The sequence below is a fragment of the Bradysia coprophila genome, unplaced genomic scaffold, assembly GCF_014529535.1.
Source record: "Bradysia coprophila strain Holo2 unplaced genomic scaffold, BU_Bcop_v1 contig_151, whole genome shotgun sequence".
Taxonomy (NCBI): Eukaryota; Metazoa; Arthropoda; class Insecta; order Diptera; family Sciaridae; genus Bradysia; species Bradysia coprophila.
Window position 1 is genome coordinate 5253961 of NW_023503423.1, and position 26998 is coordinate 5280958.

General features: G+C 36.8%; 4 protein-coding genes across 4 annotated transcripts; 2 read left to right on the forward strand and 2 right to left on the reverse strand.

The window, feature by feature from the left end:
- Positions 1–292: 292 nt before the first annotated feature.
- On the forward strand, positions 293–1279 carry LOC119074693 (histidine-rich glycoprotein-like). The gene is made up of 3 exons (XM_037180979.1): positions 293–452; positions 580–837; positions 1023–1279. Exons 1-3 carry the CDS (start codon positions 438–440, stop codon positions 1230–1232), a joined length of 483 nt encoding a protein of 160 aa, XP_037036874.1. The 5' UTR covers positions 293–437; the 3' UTR covers positions 1233–1279.
- A 3578-nt stretch (positions 1280–4857) lies between these two features.
- On the reverse strand, positions 4858–11414 carry LOC119074568. Its single transcript, XM_037180793.1, has 6 exons — positions 11217–11414; positions 10736–11156; positions 10556–10665; positions 9545–9677; positions 9068–9470; positions 4858–9008 (listed from the first exon to the last, which is right to left on the reverse strand). Exons 2-6 carry the CDS (start codon positions 10906–10908, stop codon positions 7002–7004), a joined length of 2826 nt encoding a protein of 941 aa, XP_037036688.1. The 5' UTR covers positions 10909–11156; positions 11217–11414; the 3' UTR covers positions 4858–7001.
- Positions 11415–19569: 8155 nt separating this feature from the next.
- Positions 19570–20734, forward strand: LOC119074674 (synaptosomal-associated protein 29). Its single transcript, XM_037180957.1, has one exon. It carries the CDS (start codon positions 19761–19763, stop codon positions 20505–20507), a length of 747 nt encoding a protein of 248 aa, XP_037036852.1. The 5' UTR covers positions 19570–19760; the 3' UTR covers positions 20508–20734.
- Positions 20735–24370: 3636 nt separating this feature from the next.
- On the reverse strand, positions 24371–26970 carry LOC119074582 (probable tyrosyl-DNA phosphodiesterase). The gene is made up of 8 exons (XM_037180815.1): positions 26765–26970; positions 26045–26701; positions 25881–25983; positions 25695–25817; positions 25369–25635; positions 24942–25313; positions 24654–24870; positions 24371–24588 (listed from the first exon to the last, which is right to left on the reverse strand). Exons 1-8 carry the CDS (start codon positions 26859–26861, stop codon positions 24457–24459), a joined length of 1968 nt encoding a protein of 655 aa, XP_037036710.1. The 5' UTR covers positions 26862–26970; the 3' UTR covers positions 24371–24456.
- Between the last annotated feature and the right edge of the window lie 28 nt (positions 26971–26998).

Below are 26998 nucleotides of genomic sequence, written 5' to 3' on the forward strand. Positions count from 1 at the left end.
GCGGTGCGGATAATATTTTATTTAATTAGACATTTAAAGCACTGCTGCGAGCAAAATGTCTTATAAAATTGATGAATAGCTACGTAACATACGATCCATATAATTGCATATGGTATAAACGCAAGCATTAGAGATGTTATTATAGTATGGAGGCAACACTATAATAGCATAAGCTTACAGGTATAATTGCATACAACAATACGTCACCTGTAACAACGGTACGGTTGCACTTTATAAAATTCAGAAAGAAAATGCTAGTTTTGGTACATGTGAAAGAGTGCACCAAACTCTATTATAGGTTTTTGTTCGGAGAGGGGCCATAAGCATATATAAAAGCTTTCAACAATTTGTTTACACCGAACATTCAACCGTCGAACGTAATTAAGGCAAAGCTGTTTTAAGCAAAACAAAAAACATTTCTTCAAATTTCAAATAAAATGTGGAAGGCACTGGTAAGTACACAGCGAAATGTTATGTACAATCGTAATGATGTTGTTAAGAAAATGGATTGCCTGTGTCGGATGCAATGGCTTTTCGAGTGAAATTCAAACGTGTTTTTCTGTTCATGCGAATTTGTAGATTTTTTCCGTGTTATTTGCTGGCGTTGCACTTGGTGGCATTATTCACGATCATTATGAACATCATGAGCACAGTGAACATGAACATGAACCTGAACATGATACCGATCATGAGCACAAAGTTGAACACGAGCACGCCACTTCGCATCAAAGTTTCAAAATCCATCATTTCCACGCGGTTCCTGTTTATGTGAAGAAAGAAGACCAAAAATACTTGAAGCATCCGGTTGAAATTTCAGGAGTTAAACACAAATTGAAGGTAAGTTGTCGAATCGACTGCCGTAGGGGAAATTACTCGCAAAAAAATCGCAAGAGTGATCTACCCTATAGGCAATTGACTTCAGATTGTTGTCTCAATTAGTGAGTAGTAACCATGCGAGTTAGGAAGCAGATAACGAACTATTGACTCACCATTAAATGAACAAATTTCTTTTTTTCTTTCAGTTGGTTCATCCCGAGACAGAAAAAAGTCACGGCTACGGGTTGGTGTTGGAAAATCACACAGAAGAAAAGAATCACAAGGATCTGGGCCATCACGAACACCATGAAGAATACAATTTCGAACCATCTGAACAACACGATTTCGGCGGCGAATCCAGTCACGACAGTCATCATCAATACCATGATATTAATTTGCATCATCATTCGGATTAAAAAAGAAATTAATTCGTTTTCGCTAAATCGATTAAAGTTCCAAAGTATTGAAGGTGGTTTTTGTGAAAGTGGTGAAATTTCACTGTGTCACGAGTCAAATTTTGCATGGATCGTAAAAGAAGTGAAAGTTTTTGTTTTTTTTTTTTGTTAGTTCGTGAAGAAAAGCTAGGAAGTGATATTTTTCAGTTGATTGATCCTATCGACGTAAATTTATTTTCTTGTATGATTTTATGTTATTTTCGTTTTTGATTATAAATTATTATCCAATTTATCGTTAACATACTGGTTTTTGAAGTTGCATTTCATTCAGTACTATACAGAAAACGGAATGTGTGAGCTTGTGGGTTGCGTGCTGCATAACATCGTATATTATCTTGGCACCAAATCAAAAGGAAATTGTAAACTGTCGACTTCCTTGATTCGCTATGTGCATTTCTGTCTTTAGTTTTTTGGCGCCAAGGGCAATTTTTAAATGGGCCTCAATTGTATATGTTAAGGCGAATGAAAAAAAAACTATTTTGTGGACTTGGGCGAGAGTTTTAGACTCAGTCGTTAAATGTATGTGGGCTCTAAGTGCCCCTTTACCCATATATGAAAAAGGAGGCACTCGACATTTGGACAGCTTGCATTTAAATTTGTCACTAAGTCCCTCATGTATCAATACGGCAGTATCAATCAGCAATTCCAACATTTTAGATTAGAAGAGGGTGGGAAAATACCTTGAACCTCAGCTCTATGCACGTGTGACACGTTCATAAATTCACTATACATGAAATGTGAAGTTTTTATGCATGGAATGTTTGTTTTGTCTCTTGTTCATAGGAAGGGTCAGTTTTCGCCACTTAAAATAAAAAAAATTGAGAAAATTGCGAAACTTAGAACATGCAATTTACGTACGCTTTTCCGCGGTGGCACTGCCGAGGAGCGGAAAATTCTTTTAACTCGAAAAAATTCGTTTAAAAAATCGGAAAAACCAGCACATCTTTTGAAGAATATCCACAAATTCACTGAAAGTCCTTTAAAGAGAAATTGTCTATAAAGCCTTCAGATAATATAAAGAAAATCCTCTGGTATTCCAAGAAAATACTCTGAAAATCGTCTTCGGCTTATTATTCTGATTTTAGAATCTGCCCCTCGGACACTACTTGCATAACCAACACAACACAAGATTATGTGTCGCCTCTTTTCAATATTTCAAAACGTATTTTTGAGAAGCTTGACGACGTCATTCATGCAATAGAAAGAGAAGTATATTTTGCAAACTATGGTTAGTTCGATCTTATATAAGAAAAATTTGTGTTAAAACAATTGAAGGAGAAGATTTGAGGGATTCTTTTGAATTTCGACTGACCGAAATCGGCGCTATTTTTTCCGGGACTTTTTTATATATGTCTAGTTAGGCCTTGGTGCCTAGGCCCCAAAACCAGTCTCAGACATTTTTGATCTTCCATACCTGGCTGGTTGTAAGTGGCCAAAAGTCGAAAAATGAGGTTTCGTAGTTCGGATTTCATTTCCGTAAGGTGGCGAGGACACGGGCGTGTATGGGTTCGTTGGAAAGCTGAGGTCAAGTACTCCTGGGGCAAATATTAACTTCATAAAATTTGCTGATAATCGGCCGAAAATATGACTTCTGGAAAATTTCTCAGAATCGATGGAACCTCCGTGAACTTTGATGAGAGCTGTGACCTCACTAATGCAATTATTTGATTAAATTATTACTTATTATGAATGTGGAAGGCCTCAGCTTTACAGCGATACGCATATTTACTAGTTTGGAGGAGTTAAACACACAGTTTTCATCTGTTACGTAGTCACGTACCAAACTACTAAATATGGATATCGGTGTAAAGCTGAGGTCCTCCACATTCATAATAAGTAATAATTTAATCAAATAATTGCATTAGTGAGGTCACAGCTCTCATCAAAGTTCACGGAGGTTCCATCGATTCTGAGAAATTTTCCAGAAGTCATATTTTCGGCCGATTATCAGCAAATTTTATGAAGTTAATATTTGCCCTAGGAGTACTTGACCTCAGCTTTCCAACGAACCCATACACGCCCGTGTCCTCGCCACCTTACGGAAATGAAATCCGAACTACGAAACCTCATTTTTCGACTTTTGGCCACTTACAACCAGCCAGGTATGGAAGATCAAAAATGTCTGAGACTGGTTTTGGGGCCTAGGCACCAAGGCCTAACTAGACATATATAAAAAAAGTCCCGGAAAAAATAGCGCCGATTTCGGTCAGTCGAAATTCGAAAGAATCCCTCTTTAACATTTCGCTGTAAAAAAAATTCTTCGATCAAAAGAAGTAACAGAACCGATAACTTTGTTGGTGATGTTATACATGCGTCTGCGAGAGGTTAATGTTTGCAATTATTTTGTAAAACTCATTAGGTATCTGATTTCGACAATTTCTTTTTTATTATTCTCAATATTTTGTCGAGTAGTTTGGAATTTAATGAGTTCAGTTCAGAAATTTTAACCACAAGTAAAGTTTGTGTATCTGTTTCACAACGTACATGTATTGCATGCATGGAAGTAGAGATTCGATTTAGATTTATTCCACGGCTCCCTTTCAGCCCTTTCAGCCTCGATTAGCCATTTGTGACTTATAATATAGAACTTAATCTGTTCATCAGGTGTAAGGTAAAACATCTTGCAGTTTCAGCTTCTGATCTGTGGATGTCAGAGAACTCGACATTTTCACCTTACACCTGATGAACAGATTGTTGTATCCTGCTAAGATTCCAACTAAACCACGCAGCTTCCAAAGATTCTTTGTCTCAAAAGAGGAAAAACAGGTGTTCAAGTCATGAAAATAGAGATTATTCATTGAGACTGGTTGGATTGTTATCTTATGTCTATTTCCCAAATTCCTAAATCTAATAGCTCAAAGCTCAGACTTTTACGGATCAGGCTGCTTACCTGGAGTAGTTCATGTGAACGGAGAGATTTTATGATGGCGAGAAGGGAGGATGATGTTTCGCGGTCAGGAATGGCTTCTCTTGAACCGAAAGTCCTAATGCTTCCAATAGAAACAGATGTTTGTGTTTAATTAATTACTCGTCTATTTTTGTAATCATCTGTAATAGGTACAATTTCTGTGTGTGTGTTTTTAATGACTTACGATTATGGCTCCTTAAAACCTAAGAAAAACGTTTGCTCAACGAAATTTTCGATCGGATTTCTTGTTATCAAAATAAATTTTTTTTCTTTTTTTTTTTCTAAAAATTTTTCCTTTTGACTTTGTCCAAAATTTGTAAAATTGTTTCTTTGTATATAAAAATTTTGCCCTTAAAACATCACTGGTTCCTTTTTTGTTTGTAATTTTATATCAATTTTAATCCTTGATTTTTATTGATTTAATTTAGAAAATAAAAAAAACATTAATCGAAAAACACAAATAAACTTTCAAAAGTGTCCAAAAAAGTAGTGAATAAAGTCTGAATCGACTTCTAAATTTTGCAGTTAAACAACAAATTAGACATTTAAAAAAAAACTACGTTCCTTAAGTGTAGAAAAAAAAGGTACAAAGTAAGTAAATATGCGTTTCATAGTAAGACTTAAAAAATATAATTTTAATTATCACTTACAGAACGGGACCTCATAGACACCAATCCATTTTATTTTTAATTTGATAAACGACAGAAATGACAATCAACATAATTATATCCTAAGAGTTTTTCTTATAGCGTGTTTTGACTTTGTTTGTTTGTTTTCTACATAGTTTTATGTCTATGGTCACCGCTAACAGTTATTTACGGATCTGTTTCGGACAATTGGTTTTATGGCAATTTAACATGATGATGCCTCAAAACTGATCGAGGCATCGAGGGCTACATGAGAAATTTTCTCAGTTCAATCACCCCAAAACAGATACGTACTCAACTTTACCAGGGCTTATTTTTGGGAATTGATTTCTGAAAAATTGTAATAGAATTCCGGAAAAAAATCAGAATTTTTCGGAACTTTCAGAATTTTCTAGATAAAAGATTCCCAAAACATTGGCCGTGATACTCGCTGCACACCCACTGGAAACTCGTTTTCCATCACATATTTAAAAACTCGTTTCCTATAGGGTTTTCGCGAGTGAAATATACTACGTAATGGTATTGAGAATGTCATTTTGACTTGTATGGTTGCATCGCTCCCCTTCGGCTCGAGTTTGTCCAAATAAACAAAAAATCCCCAAACCAATACGCAATCTACTATTACATGCAGAGGGACGAGATAACCCGAGAAAAATGTTTAAAAAAAACTATTTCGTCCCCGTTGCATGTAAAGAAACATGAGTGTGAGCAAAAAATCTTAATTTACTAAATGAATGTGAAGTGCAACTCAATTGAAATGTTTTGTTAGCAAAAAATTTGATGAAGTCAGAGCAGCGATACTGTTTACTGCGGCCATTTATAATGTAATTGAAGTAATGATGTAAATTGAATGAGAACAAAATCTACTTCATCGTATAACCGGATTTAAATTCTGGCAATTGAATATTGTGTATTGTAAGGCACCCATGGCGACATCATAATCATTTTAATCAGACGTACTCTTGTCGTCGTCGTATGTAAAATTCACTTTAATTGAGTGATACAAAATGCTTCGAATTTGATGTGATTCTTAAATTTTCATGTAATAAACGAAAAATAAAAAATGGCGAAAAGTTGTACACGGTGAAAATGATCAACCTTTGAACGAACAATGGTCCATGTTACGACTAAGTATCTAGTTTATTCAATTCGAAAATAACAACACGACAATTCTGTGATCATTTACCAAAATTCAATATTTTATCAATTAGACCCAAACATCAGATAAAGTAAAATTCGGGGGTGGCCGCATTTCTTGAATTTAGTCTATTTAATCCCATACGATTTGTTTCATTGAGTACTTTTAGTACATTTAGTACTTTAGTACTTTTAGTACTTTTAGTACATTTAGTACTTTTAGTACATTTAGTACATTTAGTACATTTAGTACATTTAGTACTTTTAGTACATTTAGTACTTTCAGCGCATTTAGTACTTTTACTAATTTTAGTACATTTAGTAGTTTCGGTCCATTTAGTCAGAAAGGCGCGCCCCTCTCGATAAAATTGTGACTTATTCACCGGATTGGTTTAATGAGATAAGAGAAACTGGTCATACATACCGTTAAGAATAAATTACCCCAACTCACACCACGTAAAAAAAAATTGGTGACTGTGACAGTGACTGTATAGGACAAGTAGTTATATTACACATCGCTCAGTTATATTATCCGACACGTAGGTATGATATACGATATTTAGGTATAACATTCTGCAATGTGTGCGTGCATCCTACCTGAACAGTTATGTGCTCATTTAAGCAGCTGAATCAAAACGTAAAATTCGCTGTCGCAACTACTTGTCTTAGAATTTATAAAATTAAAAGCTGCCCAAATGAAGACAGATTCGTAAAAGACTTTGGAATGTGCTGGTCGGTGATGAGTTGAAAATGTGAAGGTGAAATATATTCTGCAAAGGCAACACCTTTTCGAGTTTTTGTGATTTTCTAGCGTCGAGTATTGAGATATAGCGAGGATAATGGTGAAGGAAACTCAGTTTTGAGAACTGAATTTTATATTGGAAGTATATCACAAACGTATCACTGGTGCACTCACACAATTTGTTCTGTATAATGACACGAATTCACTCTGACGCTGCACGTTTTACTGTGACTACACAAACGATTCAACTTTCACTATTCCTCCCCTTCAGATAGCAGGGGAACGAAATTCTCATCTCAAATGTTGCTCAGCAAATCGGATCCAATGATTGGATCGGCAACGTTATCAAATGAAGACAATTCTTCGATTTCATCGGAAATGGCCAGACCGTCGTCACACAGACCGCTGTTCGATGTGTCTTTGTACAATGGTCCCAGAGAGTCTAAATCCACCGTATTGCCATTGATCAAAAAGTCACGATTCAGTTCGGGGCTGTACCGGAACGGACACGTTGTGATCGGTGTTGTTGGCACCGATTTAGACATATCGAACGGCTTGAATGATGAAATTTCAACGTCACGATATTGATATCTTTGATGGCATGGCTGTGGTGTGGATGGCACTGATCGTGATGTTGGATTAATGTGATGTTTGAATTGGAAATTGAGGTCGCCGGCTAGCTCGTTAACATGGTTGGGGGCATTGAGCCGAAGCGGCTTTATGTTTTTATTGTCTATCAGATGATTGGAAACGGTTCCGAAATAGTGGTCATGATTGCCAAAGTCAATGTAGTCTGGCGGAATGGGCGTTTGGCTCGTCGACGAGTAATGATTGTATTTCTGCGGAAACAGCCTGTCAACGGGAACGCTCTGAGACCGATTTTCACATAACGATGCAGACACCTGGGCATTACTTTGATATGCCATGGAGAAGCGATCGTTACCGAAGAACTGGTTTTTATCCGGGAAGAACTGAAATGCGTTAGCTTTGAGTGACTGAGGACTAGTTGGTGCTGAGGCACTAATTTCTTCTTTTAGCTGAAATGGTTTGGAGAAGGTGCCGTTCAATTCAAATTGATCGACCGAATGGCTGGGTGTGTACGAGTAATTTTGCAGCTGACGCGGTTTCGGTGTTACACCGGGACTGACAAATGGACTTGACGTGATTGTGTTGTTATTGTTAAAATTGAATGCACGCGACTGGACAGGTGACTGTGGACCCGGTGATATTGGGACGAAACTGTACTTTTGACAGCGAGCATTGGCATTCTGCACAAAGTTTGATTGAACGTAATTTTGGGACTTGGTAGAAGACTTAGAACCCCGTTTAGACTTAGTATTACGTTGCACAGTCGTCGGGGCGGTTGTATACTTAAGATGAGTGTTCAAAGGGTTAGCGGGTTTCTTTTTCGCAAGATTTTTCGACGAATCAAAATTTTGCTGCAGATATGACCGCAGCTCAAATATCTGCTTGTTGTTATCGTCGAACGAAATTTTACGATTCACTTTGAGGTCATTGTTGTAAAGTTGATAATTCTCCAAAATTGGCGTTGTCTGTTTCTTACCTGCCGTCGGAACATTATTCGCCTCCTCGGACTGAAAGTATTCCATCAGTTCGGCTTCTTGGTCCTGCGAATTTTCACCTTCAATCAGATAGCTATCCAGTGCGTCTTTGTCCAACGTACAGATGCTGATCACTCTCTCACGTGGAATTATCAAATCAGATGTTTCATCGGCATTTTCAGGTAATTGTTGTACTTGCTGCTGTGGTTGTTGCTGCTGCTGCTGCTGTTGTTGTTGGGATGTTTCAACGTTGTTCGGTTCTCTAAAAACAAAATTTGGCCTCGTCGGTGGATTTGTACTCGTGTTCAACAACCGTTTCAACGATAAATTCGAATCGATCGGTGCGGCTCCATTTACCATCCCATCCAATGGCATGCGCGAACGATCGAATGGCGGTTTCATTGACGTATCTTGCGCAGCCATGATCACATTTTTGACTGGTTCTTTTTGGATATTACTTACTAGCGTAGAAGGATATTGCGGTGTGTCCGTATCAAAATTCTTATCACAATACACTTTGGTTTCATTTAACGTGGTTTTTGTACCAAATTCGCCACTGTCTATGTCGATCTCGGTTTTTATGTTGCCCAACAGAACTGGTTCGATTGGAGCGTTTTTCTTCGCAAACTTTTCCACAATTTCCGAATTGCCGCTGGTCGTCGTCGATGTAGCAGTCTCGGCGGCCTGTGACTGTGAGGTAATTCTGCGCTTTCGTCGACGTCGCTTTGACGCCAACGATTCCTGTAATTAGATTATGATGCAGGTGATGCCGGTCACGATTATTCAACCGAAACACTTACATTCTTCTTGTGCGACAATTTAGCATCTCTGGTAATTTTTCGTTGCAACACCTTGGCACTTAATGAATTCATGTTGTTCGTTGTGATGTAACTAGCCAAATCGTCCAATCGTTCGAATTTCGAGCTCAACAAATTCGATGCCCATGCCTTGATGGTATTTTTAACGAATTTCGAAACCGTAGCTTCACCGTCGTCGGCATCATGTACAACCTCTGCGTGCGCTTTCAACTCCGGCAGCGATGGTGGTGCTAATTGTGTCGTTTTGCGAAGTGCTGCATAACAATACCGGGAATTGCCACGGGTACCCAAACGTCGCGGACGAATCGATGGAAAGACCTGTTTCATAACTTTGCCGAAATCGGCGGTTGACAGTGGCTTGATGTCGACCTTGTTGCAGTATTCGCTGTGGATCAAAATCGAATAAATTGTAGAACGGACCGAGTTCCATGCATGGAATGAGACAAAATTGCCACTTACAAATAATCGTCGTACACGTCCTGCTTCGGAATGGACACATTCGGATCAATTTCTAAATGTGACCGGACCCAGTTGATGGTATGATTGATTTCCAAACGTGTGCCCAACGGATTTTGCGGTTGTTTGAGAGGATCTGATTGACAAAAGCAAAAAAAAAATGTATTGACTGTAGTGACGAATGGGTCAACCAACCATGGGTCAAAAATCTTGTTCTCCCTAACAAATTGACATTAAAGTGGTCCCCAAAATTACAAAATTTAAAATGATCTAGCATTGCTAGGCTGCAACACAAGATGTATGACCCATGCACCCAACATCATATAAACGGATTGTTTGAACATTTTCGTTGAACGAACATTCACAATAAGAAATAATCTACTTGCAGGCTGCAACAATAATAACAAACAAGTTGTGCCAGCTGTTAAAGCGTCAGTAAATGAATTCGCAAAATATTTTCCGAACGAATTAGCACATCGTTTGAGTTGGATAATGAAATTAAATGTTGTTCCACGGATGATCCTTCAATGATTTTTGAGCATGCTGACCATCCAACTTTTTAATTTTAGTGAATTCATTCAGCGAATTGTTAGCGCTCGTATCTACAACACCTCGCCGACCTGATGTGTCTCATCATGCCGAGATTACCGATCGAACAATAATCGCCTTATTGTCACGAAACCACTTGAGAATCATCAAAATGACAAATAAATTCACGAGAACCCTTCATCCGCGAAAAGATGCACAAACAAAACCCGTTTCTTATCTCCCGATTATCATTTTTCGGTAATAATAATCTTCTGATAACAGATTTGCTTTGTGTATTTACAAAATTTAATTATTTTGTAATCAAAGCATATCGTAATCAAGGTTACATTGAAAGTGTGTGTTCGGCCACAAATTTTGTGAATCTTTTTGATAATTCGAACGCGACGCACAATTTTTTTTTATTCTCTCTTAATCGACAGACATATTTTTTTTTTCGTATACGGTCAGAAACATGCGATGACTTACCAGTGTCCGGCGATCCCGTCGGTAGTCTTAAGTACAGCAAAAGTTTTTCGGCTGGTTTTAGTTCTTCGATTTTTTCCAGTATTTGATACACTTCCTTCTTCGACGAATCACTTTCATTGGATGAAATAATAGTCAACGACACCAATTCGAACATGAAAATAGTGTGAAAATAATTCTTACGGCATTGAGGCTTCAACAATCTGTTGCATTTCGGTCATTTGTTCTTTGCGTCCATGTCCATTGCTCAGTTCGTCGGAGCCGTTGTTTGTTACCATAAAATTACTGGCATAGAAATTGGAAAATTGTCTCAAGTCCGATTCGGTCGACAAATCGTATGGGATCGATGTCGACATTGTGTTGTTGGTTAAATGGGGCCGACGTGTTCGAAAATCAAACGATTTTTTCAATGTTTTTTTGCACAATTTATTTCGCCATTAAAAAAATTTCGTCAAGAACGAAAAAAAATTATAATCTTTTTGACAACTGAGCAGCTGAGCAGCCGAAAAGCAATTTTATTGGTGTCAAGTTGGTGGTCCTGGCGAACACTGTTAAGGAGAATTATATACAGCGCCGTGGAATCATATAGGTTTGTTCTGATTAACTGTAAATCCAAACTTTGACAACACGAACGACAACCGAAGACAATTTTATTATAATTTACCTTGGGAAACTTGTCAAAATAGTTCTTTCTCTTTCATCATAATACTCTATCGATACTATTCACTGTATTCACTGATGGGTGATATGTCAACATTTCTACGCTCGTTTAACACTGTATAGGATCAGAATAAGAAAATCGAAGACCTATTAAGTAAAACAACCGAACTCTTTAGTGGTTTGCCAAAGACTAATTTTATTCAAGACAATTAATAAATTAAAAGTACAGTCTCCCCACTCTCTCTACATGCATATAATAACTGTGTACTGTATAATGTAATTGCCTAAATGTAGACAATTACATTACACCTCCCTCCTTTTAGAAGAGTGGAATAAATTTTTTTTTTTCAAAAATTTACTTACACGAAAACAAAATTTAGAATGCCAAACAAAATTTAGAGTATACTTTCTTCGTCTTCACTTTTTTTATTTATTTTTTTTTTATTATTATTATTATTATTTTTTTTTTTTTTTTTTTTTGTCTTTTTGTAAGAATTGCTTTTTAAGAATTAAAACATAATTAATAAAGTATTATCAAAATAATATATAAAGTAATTTAATTGAAATAATTATCTTATTTAACTCTGACAATATTTAACTAGCCTATTTTTATGAACCTCCTGTTCATTTCCTTTGTCATTGACCAAGACTACATTAGATGTTTTAACTTCTTTAAGTGTAAATGGTCCAGAATATACTGGTTCTAACTTATGCTTATCATGATTTTTTACTAATACCTTATCATTTATCTTAAAATCTAATTGATGAACTTTTTCATCATATCTAACTTTACTTCTTTCTTTGTTCAATTTCAAAAAATGTTGAGCCATCTTGTGCATTCTTTGTAATTGAAATTTTACTTGAATTGCATAATTGTCAAAATTGTAAACTGGATCTATCTTATGATTTAAGAGAAAGTCGTATGATTTTGGTGACTTTGCGAAGACTAATTCGAATGGTGAGTATCGCATATCTAAACTAGTATGAGGAGTGATGTTGTAACAGTATGTGAAGTATCTTAAATAATCATCCCAATCATCCAATTCCTCGTTCACATATGACCTCAAATACTCGTTTAGGACCCTATGGCTTCTTTCTATAGATCCTACCGTTTCGTGGTGGTAAGCTGTTGATTGACGATATTCAACACTTAGCAATTTATATAATTCTCGGGACAATTCATTTAAATATTCAGTACCCTTATCCGACAATATTTTAGACATAGGACCATAAATAAGTATACAGTTGTCGAATATGGCACGTGCCACTGTCTCTGCCTCTTTATTGTTAATAGGAATAGCGATAAGATATTTCGTCAAATCGCATATGAGAGTAACAATGTATTTGTTTCCATTCGGAGTCAACTTAAATGGTCCTGCTGTATCAACAATAACGGTGTCGAAAGATGTTTGAGGAGTATCTGTTAACACTAATGGCTCAACGTTTTTTCTTTTAGGTTTATTCATTTTACATTTACTGCAATTATTTACATATTTAGCTATGTCTTTTCTCATACCTTTCCAAAAATAATTAATTCTCAATTTCGCGTACATGCGTCTCTGGCCTGAATGACCTCCAAAAATAGGATGATCATGGTATTCACTTATCAATTTTTTCTTTTCGTCCTCCGAATTAATTATTTTTGGTTGTTTTACTACAATTATTTTCAATTTTTTCAACGTTTCATTACAAATATTTTTAAAATTAACTATTCCAAATGATTGAAATATTTTGTCATTGTTAAGGATTTGCACATGTGTCACATTTTTGTCATTGGCTAACTCATCTACTTTGCGCAAGAATAGTTTAAGTATTGTACATTTGTCAATATTTCTAGGTATTTTATTTTCAAAGTGGATGGCTATTAGTCGATCCATATCATTTCTATTTATTTCAATTATTTTCTTCCTTTTTTCAAAAATTTGTAATTTATTTTCGTTAATATCGAATTTTATCAATGGTTTATTACGATCGTTAATGCCATCATATACGTGTAAGTTAAGTTCACTTTCATTAATTTCATGGCTTCTAGATTTTTCATTTTCAATTTTGTCATTGTTCATATTTCTTTTCATTGCTCTTGTCATGACATTTACTTGAGTAGAGTGTTCTGATACCAGTTTGAGTTCTTCTATCGTGATACGTGATAACGCGTCCGCTACCACGTTGTCTTTTCCTTTTATGTGTCCGATTGAGAAATTATATTCTTCCAAATCGAGTCTTATACGAGTCAGTTTAGAGGATGGATTTCTCAACGAGAATAAATACGTCAGGGGCTTGTGATCGCTTTTAACATGGAAATGATATCCATACAGATAGGGGCGATAATGGGTAATTCCGAAATGAATTGCGGCTAATTCTTTTTCTATGTTCGCCTTATTCATTTCACCTTGGGTAAAGCTTCGAGACGCAAAGGACACAGGTAAATCATGTCCTTCATGTTCCTGACTTAATACGGCACCAACTGCATATTTAGAGGCGTCTACTGTCAATGTGAATTCTTTCATAAAATCAGGATATTGTAATATTGGTGGATTCAATAAACATTGCTTAAGTTCATCAAAGGAAACCTGACACTCTTTGGTCCAATGGAAATCTGTACGTTTCCGTCCCAGGTTATTCAAGGGTTTTGCCAGTGCAGCAAAATTCGGAATGAATTTACGATAGTAATTCATAAATGCGACGAAACGCTTTACAGCATCTTTGTCTTGTGGGGCTGGATATTTCTGAACTGCCTCGGTTTTGGACGGGTCAGGATATATCCCATGATCAGTGCACATGTGACCCAAATAAGTTACTTCAGTTTTAAAAAATTTACATTTATCAGGATGCAGTTTTAGGTTGTATTTTTCACAAACTTGAAAAGCTGACTCGAGGTTCTTCATGTGGTGCTTTTCTGAGCATCCGACTACTACTATGTCATCAATATAGAGGAACCATTGCAATGGTGACACTCCTGAGAATGCTAGAGACATCATTCTACTGAATGAATTTGGAGATACGTTCAGCCCGAAGGGTAGAACTTTCCACCGGTATGACCCATTATCCGTGCTAAATGACGTTATGTCTCTTGAAGTTTCCTCCAAAGGAACTTGATGGAATCCTCCGTAGAGGTCTAAAATTGAAAAGAACTTTGCACGGCCCAAATTATCAAGGATGTCTTCTATCCTAGGCAATGGAAATTTATCCGCAATAAGTTTTTTATTAACCATGCGGTAATCAACACAGAGCCTCCATCTCTTCTCACCATTGAGAGGTGGCTTAGGGACAAGTATTATGGGACTATTGTAATTTGAACGGCTAGGTTCAATGAGATTGCTATCTAGAAATTTTTTGATCTGCTTATTTATTTCTTCTTTCTGTGAGTGTGGTAACCTATAATTTTTTATATAAACTGGTTATGTATCAACAACTCTTAATTCTTGCTTGTAAAAATTGTTAACTGTCAGTTTATCAGAATCTAAAGTGAAAATGTCAGGATATTTGTCCCACAGTTTTTGCATTTTCGACCTATATAAGGGGTTTGTATTCTTTCTGAGTTTTTCAAAAAGTTGTGTTTTTCTGTTTTCTTTTGAGCTGGCTTGTTTTAGATCGACTATGTCGTATTTAGAAAGCGGCTCTGTTTCAATGAAACTACTTTTTTTAACTGCTCTGTAGGAGGTGTTAACGTTCAGTATCCGTATTAAAGGATTTGATGATGATACAATTGTTCGTGGTACCAAAACACCCTCTTCAATTTCTTGGTCTAATACCAGTACATCTCCTACAGAAGATAATTTAATTGAACGAACTACTTCACTACGCGCTGGTAAAACCATCACATCATCTTCAGGGCCTTCCAGTAGTGGAATTGGTAGAATGTAGCCATTCAAATTAATATTAAGAGTCATCTTATTCAGGTCAATGCTACATTTGTAAAAATGAAGGAAATCCTTCCCAATAATCCCATCTGAAGGGATGTCGAAATCATCTGGCACTACATGGAGTAATGCTGGCACAATTTCGTTATCAACATAAAAATCAACGCATATCGTTCCTAAGGATAATATTATTTCATTAGTAAATCCTTTAATGCTGATTATATCATTTACATTCATACGCTTAGCCACGTTAAAATAATTTTTTATCGAAGAAATTTTTATAAGAGAAATTCCGGCTTGAGTATCAACTAACATTGTGGAGCCTTCGTAATTTAATTTAGAAAATAAGATGACGAAATCGGAAAAATTTGAATTAAGAGAATACACTGTTTTCAATTTGTTATTGCCAGTCGTTGAGGGACTATTTCCTGGCTTTCCCCCCCCCCAGTCCCCATTGGGGGGCTTCCTCGTTTCCCAAATATCTGACAGGATAACTAGAATTATTAAAATTGTTAGAGCGGTACCCTCTATTAGAGGTGCCTCTACTTCTACCATTATATCTATTATTTCTCCGGTAATAGTTATTATTAGAATTGTCATTCCTGTTCGAATTGTAGAACGTCTGAGAATTTACTTGATCGCCACGATTGTTACCTCGAGAATATCCATTACCTCGATTTCTACCACGGCCTCTATAATTATTAGGATTTCCTCGTTGAGCCCTGTATGAAAGAACTTGTTTCTCTTGTCGTTGAGAACTTATTTCACAAATAAACTTAGAAACAACCTCCTTATGATCGGTAAACGGAGTAGATGCTAACACTGACTTAATCAAATCGGATTTAGCGTTCAAGCGGCAGACTTCTACTGTTTTATCAACAGTCATAATTTCAGCTCTTTCTGGGGGTATTCCCTCTAAAATGAGTGCTCTGCGAAAACGTTCTGCTAATTCATTAGATTTGTCACAAAAGTTTTGTACAGGCGTACGATCTAATCTCAATGCATGAAATTTTCCTTCAACTACTTTTGAGCTCTCTGGTTTAACTACTGCTTTCACTGCGTCTATAATTTCATTCACAGTTCCCGGTGTACCCACTATTCCATCTCGAACAGTTCCTATCAATTTAGTAAGCGCAAATTCAATCAAGATCTCCTTCAAAGCATCAGACTTTGCCATTTTGTTCAACAAATTCAGAGAGTCCACAAAGCTGTTAAGTGACAATGGATCTCCATCGTAAGGTTTGTTTATGGTAGACCCACATAATTTGAGAAAATTTTCTTCGGCAGACATCTTGTGACTGTAATCTGGTCCAGACTCGTTAGTTTGATTTGGATCAGATCTTGAATTGGGATTAGAATTAATTTGCCTTTTGAGCTCAGACTCTACTAGTAATTGATTGTATGTAATTGTATTTGGATCAGCAATTACATTCAACACTTTAAAGCAATCTATCAACTTGTTTTTATTAGTCTCAAATTTCTCAAGCAACGTATCTTGGTCTTTTTCGGAAAACTTGTTCCAATGGTCAATATAGAATTGAACTATTTTGTTAAATGTAGTGATAATGTCAATCCTAGCGTCTTCTAACGTTGTTTCTTGTTTTGGTACTTCCTCTTTTAATATTCTTTTCGTTGCTCTTAAGAAATCTTCTTTCAATAATCTGTAAAATTTTATTAAGTCATCCATTAAAATCAATAAAAAGTTCCATATTCAATATTTAATCCCGAAATAAAATTTACAAAAGAATTATCAGACTCATCAAAATTCGGCGGAAACTCATTTCAAATTGTTTATTTTATTTTACTTGGGTTTTTTTTTTTTTCTTCTTACCAAATTGACAAAATATTTGTTTAATTGACAAAATATTTAATAACTTTCGATTAATTTATTTATTAAAAGAATTCACAACGTCATCAAAAATTAACTGAAATTCATTTTAAATTGGATATGTTCTTTTTCTTTGTTTTATTTTCTTTTCTTTTTTTTTCTTTTTTTATTTTATTTTTTATTTTTACTAAATTGACAGAATATTTGTGTAATTGACAAAATATTTGATAACTTTCAATTAATTCATTTATTAAAAATTTTAAATTCAAAAGAATTCTTTACCTCAGCAATATGCAACGGACATTCATTTTAAATTGTTTTATTTTATTTTCACTGAGTTGACACAAAAATTTATTTTCTTTGGAATTAACAAACATTTTATATTATTTTTTTTTTCTTTCTTGTCACGTTGGCAAAATATTTTTCATAATTAACTTGTAGCTGAATAACTTGCAATATATTTCTACTATGTGAACTGTTACGTTTTTGAACTGATTGAAATTTCGCGAAATATGGCGAGTAAATATTTTATATAAAAATTTTCCTTCGATCAATTAAAAAAAATGTTTAAGTGTAACTCACCAACTATAGTCAATTTGTATTTTTATTTTTCTTTGTAATGATATTGACTATTACCACCAGTACAGCAGCTATAAAAAAGAATGCTAAAGTGTAGATGACGATGGAAATCATGCATTCTTGTATTTCTTTTAACACGTTGCTATTTGGTTCGGTTTCCATGACGTACTCTGTTCACTGTCTTTCACAAATAATTGTTCCAAACGGCTTTCTTAGTACTCTTGTTCCATGACATACTCTGTTCACTGTCTTTCACAAATAATTGTTCCAAACGGCTTTCTTAATTCTTATTTTCAGTGTATATATTTTTGTTAAATTGTTTTTAGTTCAAAAAAAATAGAAAATATTGAAAATTTTTGTTATACTTTATGACACTTTGGTTCAAGTTTCTCATAAATTGATTTTCTCTTTGTTTCACAACAACTGCACTCTTTTTTTTTTCGTTATTCGTACATCAAACACTTGATAAGTTGATTCTACTCTTGGCTCTTTCTTTTCTTTGTATGTTCTTTTTGTTCATTACGTATAATTTTATTAGTAAGTTAACTACTAAAATAACTGCGACAATTATTAAGATACCTATAACTGTTGACGAATGACTTTCTAATGTCTCATTTATTGTTATGCTATTAGAATTCGCGTTTGAAAAATCACCGCTAGCATCGGTGTTTTGTGGTTTTGAATCTGTCGTTCCCATTTTATTTTTTAAAGTCAATAATTAATTGAAATTTTTTTTTTTTTGAACTGAACTTTAGTTATTTGATCACTTTTATTATTCGTGTTATCGAACTTCTGTACTCGGTCGCCATATTAAGTAAAACAACCGAACTCTTTAGTGGTTTGCCAAAGACTAATTTTATTCAAGACAATTAATAAATTAAAAGTACAGTCTCCCCACTCTCTCTACATGCATATAATAACTGTGTACTGTATAATGTAATTGCCTAAATGTAGACAATTACATTACAGACCAGTTAATTATAACTTGCCTTAGGGTATTTGTCATTGCATTTTTACATACAATATTTTGACATATCCCCCAAGGCAAGTTAAAATAACTTTTCCGAATATATTTACTTCTCTTTCATCATAACAGTCTATGAACACCAAACCATCGAAAGTGTTGTAATCTGGCCAAATTGAACTGTGAGGTTAGATTCTTTACGGGCGATTTTGTTTGTGAAGAATTAATCGGACAGTGAAAGCTGACATTTACTATGTCAATTGGTTTTAGTTTTTGGTATTGATCGAAATAATCACGTTTCGATCGATAGATGTGTGTTTATGGCAATGAACGATGTCAAAATATTGCTACGTTAACTCAAAGCGTTCAATGAGAGTCGAAAAATAGTATATTACTATACGAGGAAAGGAATTTGATATTTCGTATCCAGATGAGTAAAAGTACCTCGGGCTAAAGCCCTCGGGCCCTTTCAGTGTCCGAGGGCTTTAGCCCGAGGTACTTTTACTCATTGTGATACGAAATATCAGATTATTTCCCGAGTGTAGTATGGCGTTTTCCTTTACGAAGAAGGGAAAGACATTTCCCTAGGGACGGAAAGCCCATTTTCCCTCCCTAGTAAAGCAAAAAGAATTTCGGTAAGAGCTCTTAAACAGTCAATTAAGCGATAAATCCGTCTTTTAGCTTTAAAGGGACGTCATAGCCTGTAACTTCGTCAAAAGCTTACCTGCAACCTGCAACGCACTTCAAGCATGAGTGCATGGATAGTGCATCGAACACTGTAAAAAACTCTGGAAAATTGTTTCATACAAATTAGCAATGAAAGTACAAACCAGGTATGGTCTGTTCCCATGAGAGGTGAGTTATATAAACTAATTTGCAATGAACGTCAACACAAGGTATGGTCGAATGTCAAACTTTGTATGTAGCCTCTCATGAGAGGTGAGTTTGTTTATATGAAATCGCTATGTCCTCCGGTTTGTATGAACAGACCATACCTGGTTTATACTTTCATTGATTTAAATTAGAACACAGAAGCGATCCGACACTATCATTTAATATGCCAAATATTTTCACCGGCGCACATGTTTTGCTGCTGAACAGTGCAGCCAACCTGAAAACCATCGAAACATTTTCTATTCAGCTGATAAGTGAAAAGAGTTTTTTGTTACAAAAACAATAAGATTTTGATAGTAATAGTGATAGCAGTGAGTAATCTCTATACACTCATCTTAGCATAAATTTGCAATCGTCGTGTAGTTAAGTTAATTAAACCACCAATCAAAACGAAACGAACTCAACGTAAAAAACGTATTAATCATGTCAAGTCATCAGTACATTTCCAATCCGTCCGATCTATTCGAAGATGACATTGACGACGAAACATTCCTCAAAAACAGCAGACAAAACAATCATCCATCGGATCCGTATGCCAATCAGGCGCAATTGTTCGAGCAACGTAAAAAGGAGATCGAAGAACGCACACTGGCATCGTCACATCGCAGTCTGGGATTGTTGCACGAAACTGAGCAGGTGGGCGTAGCTACTGCCGAAGAATTAGCGAAACAAAGGGAGCAATTAGAAAATACCAGCAAGCAATTGGATGACATCAATTCGACGTTACGTTTCAGCCAAAAGCATCTGAATGGATTGAAAAGTGTGTTCGGTGGCTTGAAAAACTATTTGTCTGGCCAAAAGAATATGGAACCAGCACCGAGCAGCGGCAGAACAAATAGTTTGGCGAAAATAAACGAAATTCCAACGGCCAAGGAGAAACCATCGTATGACTCACATCCAGTTGCACGTTTACGCGGTCACGATAGTGATGGATATGGATATGGACAGCAGACGACCAGTAAATCGTCTAGCTTCCAGGATCAACTGGACAGAAATCTGGACGATATGGGGTCGAGTCTGTCGCGGTTGAAAGGGTTGGCCATTGATTTGCATGGGGAAATTGAGGAGCAGAATGATCTTATCGACAACATTTCGTATAAGGTGGAGGATGTTGATCTGAAAATCGGTCGCCAGAACAGGGACATGAACAAGTTGTTGGGGAAGAAGTGAATTCGTCGACAAATTAGAGCTAAATTATTGATATCGAATATTATATTGAATGAACTTTAACTGGAAAAAAGAATTTAGTTTACATTTAACAGATACACATTCCTAGAAGGAGATGCATTCGGAGGGAATGCTTCCGTATGTGGAGTAAAGATCTTCCGAAAAAAATTTCGAGCTTTGATGTTCGTTACTAAGAGAATCGTTGCGGTAAATATACTCGAAAATGTCAATTATTGTCTTATTGCTCACATCACTCCTAGCCCTTTCCGTTATTCCATTTGGTCTGCCAACACCAAAATCATCACGCAATTCTCCGCAGCCCGATTCGCGAATCTATTTATAGTCTTTGCTTCGTTGCACGATCATGTTTGCAAGGTCCTTGTTGATTGACCACCACCAGTCTCGTGTCTGAGCAACAATAAAGTTATGTGGTTTGTGTCCCTGCATTTTGAATGCATTGGGCACGTCATAGCTTTCCAACCGTACGTTTAGAAGCGGATCATTGGGATCGATTTATTTCCTCATTTCTGACAGCAGATCCGACGCTGTCATTTCGTGATAAACTGACGGATCGGATGCGTCCGGAATGAAACACAATTTCGATCTCCATTTCGATTCCGTTGCTCCCATATTACTTACAAACCACTTTCCTGCGAGTAAAACCAGTTAAAATTGAATAAAACAAAAAATAATGAAATTTCATCACGCACAGGATCTTCGCGTATAGGGTGGAGTTCGTAGATTAGTTAGATGACAAAATAATATTTACGAGTTTGCGCATACACTCGCCGGGCATAAAATCATGAAACAAAACAACGCACTTCAAGCATGAGTGAGTGGTACTCTAAATATGATGCTGAAACTTGACAGTGTGTCACACAACTGTAAGCACTCTATTTCGCAGCTGTCGATTATGATCACTTTTGCTTGAAGTGCGTTGAACAAAAACACATGGGAGATCAATTTTAAGTTTAACACACTGACTTCAAAGCTTGCGAAAATTATTTAAATTCGCGGAGATGCTTTCTGTGAACGAGAGTTCATTTTGGCTCTTGCGTAATTCGAGAGTAGATGAATTTCGAAGCATTGGCCAATATTTTTGAATGAGAAGTTCATCAACTGTTTAAAATTTGAAAATGTTATGAGTCATATAGCCAAATCTTCAAGCGATTTTTTTAACTTTGGGAACAAGCGGTCTCCGATTTTAATGAATGATAGCTCGTTGGATTGGTCTTTCAATTCTGGGAAACACGTGTCTCTTTCACTTTTTCTGAAAAAAATTTGATTTCTGTGAAGTAAAGACATGTTAGAGGGTTCCAAAAACAGTTTTTCGGCATTAACTCAAGACAGGCATGAGCGCCGACGGAGAAACCTCGGCGGCAGCTAGCCGAAAAAAATTTCTCGGCGGCGGCGAAAAAGTCGGCTTGAGCCGGCTTAAAACGGCTCGGCTGGAGGTTCCTTTTAACTTTTTTTCAAAATAAAAACATTTAGATAAATTCATGGAAAATGAACTAGTAAGCAGGAAAATGAAATTGTACGGAAAGCGAAAATGTAGGTAGATTAGGTTGTTCAAAGTGCAAGTGGAACTGGTCTTGTTACAAGCAAGTCTCTAAGTCTAAGGTTCACTAACACGTCAAGTTTTATTGCCTCAAAACTTGAACTAAATGGAAAATCATGCTCCGGTACACTCATTTAACTCATTAAGAAAATGGTTTTCGATAAGAAATCGAAAGCTCACGAAAATCAAGTAAAAATTGAAAAGAAAAAAAAAATCGAGAAAATTCGCAAAGATCGATAAAGTGAATTTGTGAATTAACTGATTGTGCGCCTTCGGCTCGTTCCGCAAAGGTCATACTTGCCAAAACAACAAACTTAGAAGCGAGGACGTAATATACCATTCTGGAAAATTCATGAAAATTCAAGAAAATTTTCAAAATTTTCTTAATTTTGTAAAAAAAAATCAAAAAGTACTTGAGCTGCTTAGGATCAACAGGAATCTCGGTTTTCAAAATTATTTCACCCATTCACCTTTCGAAATCTTTATTTCATTTTCCAGCCGTTTCAAGCCGGCTTGAGCCGTGTTTTTGGCACCGGCTCGGCTGCGGCGCGGCTTGCTCAAAAATGGCCGGCGGCGGCTTGATCGGCGGCTTATTTTCGGCGGCGCTCATGCCTGACTCAAGAAAAAATTATTTTAAATTGTTGTAATGTTGTACGAATGTCGGCCTTGGAAAGATCTGCAGGTAGAGTATACGCACTGCTTGGTGCGAGTACATCCACGAGTTATGACTAAAAATATAGTGAATGTTCGGAGAGTCCGGATTCTCTGCAGCTTCGTTGTTCCACGGAACTGAGTATGGGGTGTTGTAGCTGGCCTCACCCACTATCGTTGCACATAAATGAACCCAGTACTTTTGTGCTGCAAGCCCACAGAAGTCTTGGAAAAAAAGTTGGTGCCAAAATGCAGATTTTCTCCTTCTTTCTGAGGGCTCTACAGCTGGAACAGCATCTTGAGAGTTTTTGACAGAAAATAATTTTTTTTTAGAAAAAGTGAAAGATACGTGTTTCTTAGAATTGAAAGACGAATCCAACGAGCTATCACTCATTAAAATCGGAGACCGCTTGTTCCCCAATCGCCTGAAGTCTTGGCGATATGACTCTTTATTATGAGAAATTACAATCAATTCAATACGTCAGTAAGATAACATGGAATCGGTGCAAAACTTTCATACAATCAAAATTTCCATATTAATTGTGATAAAAAAGTTTAAAAAAAATTGTCTGATCATTTCGATAGGCTAATACCTATACCAGTATAACGTACCGTTATTTTACTTCAAATTTTAAAAAATTATCTTGAAAGCTTCCAGTACATCATTTTCCCCCATTTTTTTTTATTCCATTGAAAAATCGTACATTTTACCTGAAGATTATGAAGTTCAAAAAGCTTGACTATAAAGTGCTTACCCTATTTAGGATGGATGAGGGGTCAAATGAACGCCTTTTTTACATGCATGTGCATAATGTGTACTACCCATGGGATAGGGTTTTAAAAACATCGTCTTTTTTAGCATGCACACTGAATACCCCTAGCTCTTCAATGTCAAACGAAATTCCTAAAAGAAATTCTTTTCTGCGTTGTTTGGAACTTGTTCGGAGTATTTCGGAGTTTTTTCGGATTAATTTTCGGAGTTTATGCGAAATAATATTCCGGAAAAAAATTCGGAACGTGATGAGTGGCGGGAGTGTCGAGTAACCGGGAGCAGAGTCGGAACCGATATGTATTGGATTTATCAAATGTCTGCTGGTACAAGAAGCCACTAAAAACTTCTTCCAATGGTTACTGGCTTGCCAATTCAGACTCACCCCTCAACTCTTCAGTTCAGCTGCTTAACCCTACAATCTGTGTGGAATGCTAAACAGTTCTAGTCTCCGAGATTTGATTTCTGTGATATGTGTGCTTCCAACAATAAAACAGTTGGTGAATGAAGACTTAGGAATGTCTCCAAATCCAAATTTACAGATGCACATCATACGTCGCTCATATTAAGCTAATGGAATTAAGCGGAAGCCGTTGGCGAAAGTAAATCGTCAAAGGGAGAACAATAATTTAATAATTCAATATGTTTGACGTTTTCAGGAATTACACCAAAGGCTCTCTACCTTTGAGTACCAAATTAAAAGACAGACAACTAACCGAATCCGACATTAGATAACGGTAGCAAGAGATGAGGTCATTGTCAGTCGAGGTAAAATGTCGGATTGACAAGGTCAGAACTCTGTCGCAAAAAGGGGCGATTTACCAACAAATTAGAAAATTCCCAAGGATTTTTTGAGTTGCAATTCACAATAATTTAAGCTTCTTGAACGGAATAATTACCATCCTCTATAATCACGTCGTCATGACAAACAAATACAAAATTAATTTAAAAACGAAAAATATCAAAAAATCAGCTCATCTAAGTAAAACGTCCATAAAAAATGGTGTGTCATCCGGCTTATATGGTTTCAACGGAATATCGTAGGGCAATGGAAACGGCGGAACATTGTTTTGGTGCTGATGAAGTGGGAAGTATTTCTCATCGTCCTGGAACATTTATTTTGAATCCCGTCAATGGATGTCCGAACAAAATTGAATTCCATTTGACTTACCAGAACGAATTTTGGCAGAAATAGCACGCCAGCCTCATAGCTCATTATTCGCAAAGGGACATCCAGATTCGTTCCTTTGTTAAATGCACCCCAAGCTGCTTTCGACATGTTGGCCGATGTCAACATGAACCAGTGCAATTTACGGTCTGACCAGCGACAATACGTTTTAATATGAGGCATTGCTTGGGATCGATGACGTGAACTTGCTACCCATTGTCTTCCCAAACAAAAACAAAAAAATTAAAAATTTTTGCACCGACTCGAGGCATTGCAAACCGTTCCACTTACTGCATATGATTCTTTAACCAATGTTGCTTCTCATTCACAGCTTTTCGATAAGGCAAACAACCGCCACCCAACAGATCGTCGTGACTATTCTTTACATTCGAAAAACTCGGATAGATCAACTTGAATTGCGGAATCTTACGCAGTCCAGCCGGTGCTTGGTCCTTGCGAAAACTATTGACGATATCGTTTCCGATCCACGACTGGACATTGGGTCCCAGACTTCCGATACTGGAACATTGGGCTACAATTGGACAATTATCGTCGATCGGTGGACAATGTTTTGACAGAATGCGACCAACTTTAGGGTGACCCCATTGATGGCCGTGTGGCGTTTCGCGATGTCCACCAGGAACCGATGCCACAAAGAAAACACTGTGAAGGGAATGAAAATCTGTTTCCGTCGTAGTCTTTCAAAATAGGACTTTACTTGATTGCCGAAAAATCGGTTCGTCGAACTCGAACAATCCAAGGCTGCAGGCTGGTTATATTGTACTTGACCAAATATCGCAGGAAATCTTCTTTGAACCCAGTTTTACTATCTCCACTATCTGTGTCAGCATCATCTGGTAATTGCGGACACCTGGGACTCAACCAGATGCCTTGAGTGCGATTATGCCAATCGTCTTCGACTAAATTAGCTGTAGAGACAACCACACGCATTGACCCGTCTTTGTAGCCCAGAAGCATCATTTTACTGGATTTGATTTTCGAATGTAAGTTTTGATGAAATATTCCGTTCAATTGTCAGCTTACGTGTGATGAGTTCCGAAGGGACTGTCCATTTTGACCTTAACTGCAGTGACTTGTGGCTTTTTCGTCTGTATAGATTTCAGGTCTGGTGTCTCGTCTCCATATAGAACAAGCAGTGGTTTGTCCCTAGTTCGTTTGAGGAATAGATGCGATAATTCTTACACTGAAGCCCCATTTATCGTTACCTACAAATAACCAGCGAAATAGTAGTGTGCCAACAGCCAGCCAATATCGATCATGAAGTTTATCTGAACAGAGGATTCCAGTTCGCCCAAGCTCTGATCGAGAATTTCTAACGAAAAACACAAATCTTCATCACCACAATTCGAACATTCCTGAACTCACTGACCTACCTTGAAATGTTATGGACAATGGTTCCCGATGTGTCGGTTTGGAATCAGTAATCGTTGTGAGAAAGAAATTGTACGGTGCGGCTTGATCTAGTTTCTTTTGCGTTTGTCCCTTTGGATTAACCACCGATACGTACTGATGGATATCTCGAGTTATTTTCGACGAAGTGGCCGCGGTTGCTGCTGCTGCTGTTTTCGACGAATCAGTAGTGAATCGTGATGGCGAGGATGCTGCAACAGCATTGGATTCCTTCACGTCCGAATTGTTATTTTTTGAAGCTTCGAACGCCCTCTTGATCGATTCCTTTAATTCTAGTCGGGACAGTGGCTGTTGTGGCTGTTGTGGCTGTTGAGCGGTCTTTTCAACTGTCACATTTTTGTCTGAAGTTGATGTTGAACAGATTGGAGATTGAGCTTTGATATTTATGCTATTGGTTTCCGTTTCGACCTTTTGTCGTTTAGCTGCAGGACATGTTTTGTCATCGCCTGAAGAGTGCCTTTTCTCAACAACATCAGCTGTTCTGATTCGCGCCTTTGCAGCTGGAAACAAACTGTCCAAAATTTCAAGCTGCTCCAAAATAATGTCTTCGCTGAACGAATGCTCATCGGGTACAGTGTATTTGTTGGCGGCATTTTTGCCTTTCGTTCTTATATCAAACACTGGAAGCAAAACAATAAAATTGATCAAAGTTCTGACTTAGTGATGCTTCCGCATATACGTACAATGCTTGTGAGAATATTCCTTAAAATGAGTGGGATTTTTGCGATAACAATTAGTTCCATATCTACACTGATTCACTGGTTCCCTCGTCGGTTCCATTGAGGAAATAATTAATTAAATAAAATCTAAAAACAAATTGATTTTGAATGTTCTGCTCTTCAACTGTCATCAATTTGTGTGTTTATCGAAATCACCCAATCACCACATGTGTCAACACAATTTTGACAGCACAGCTA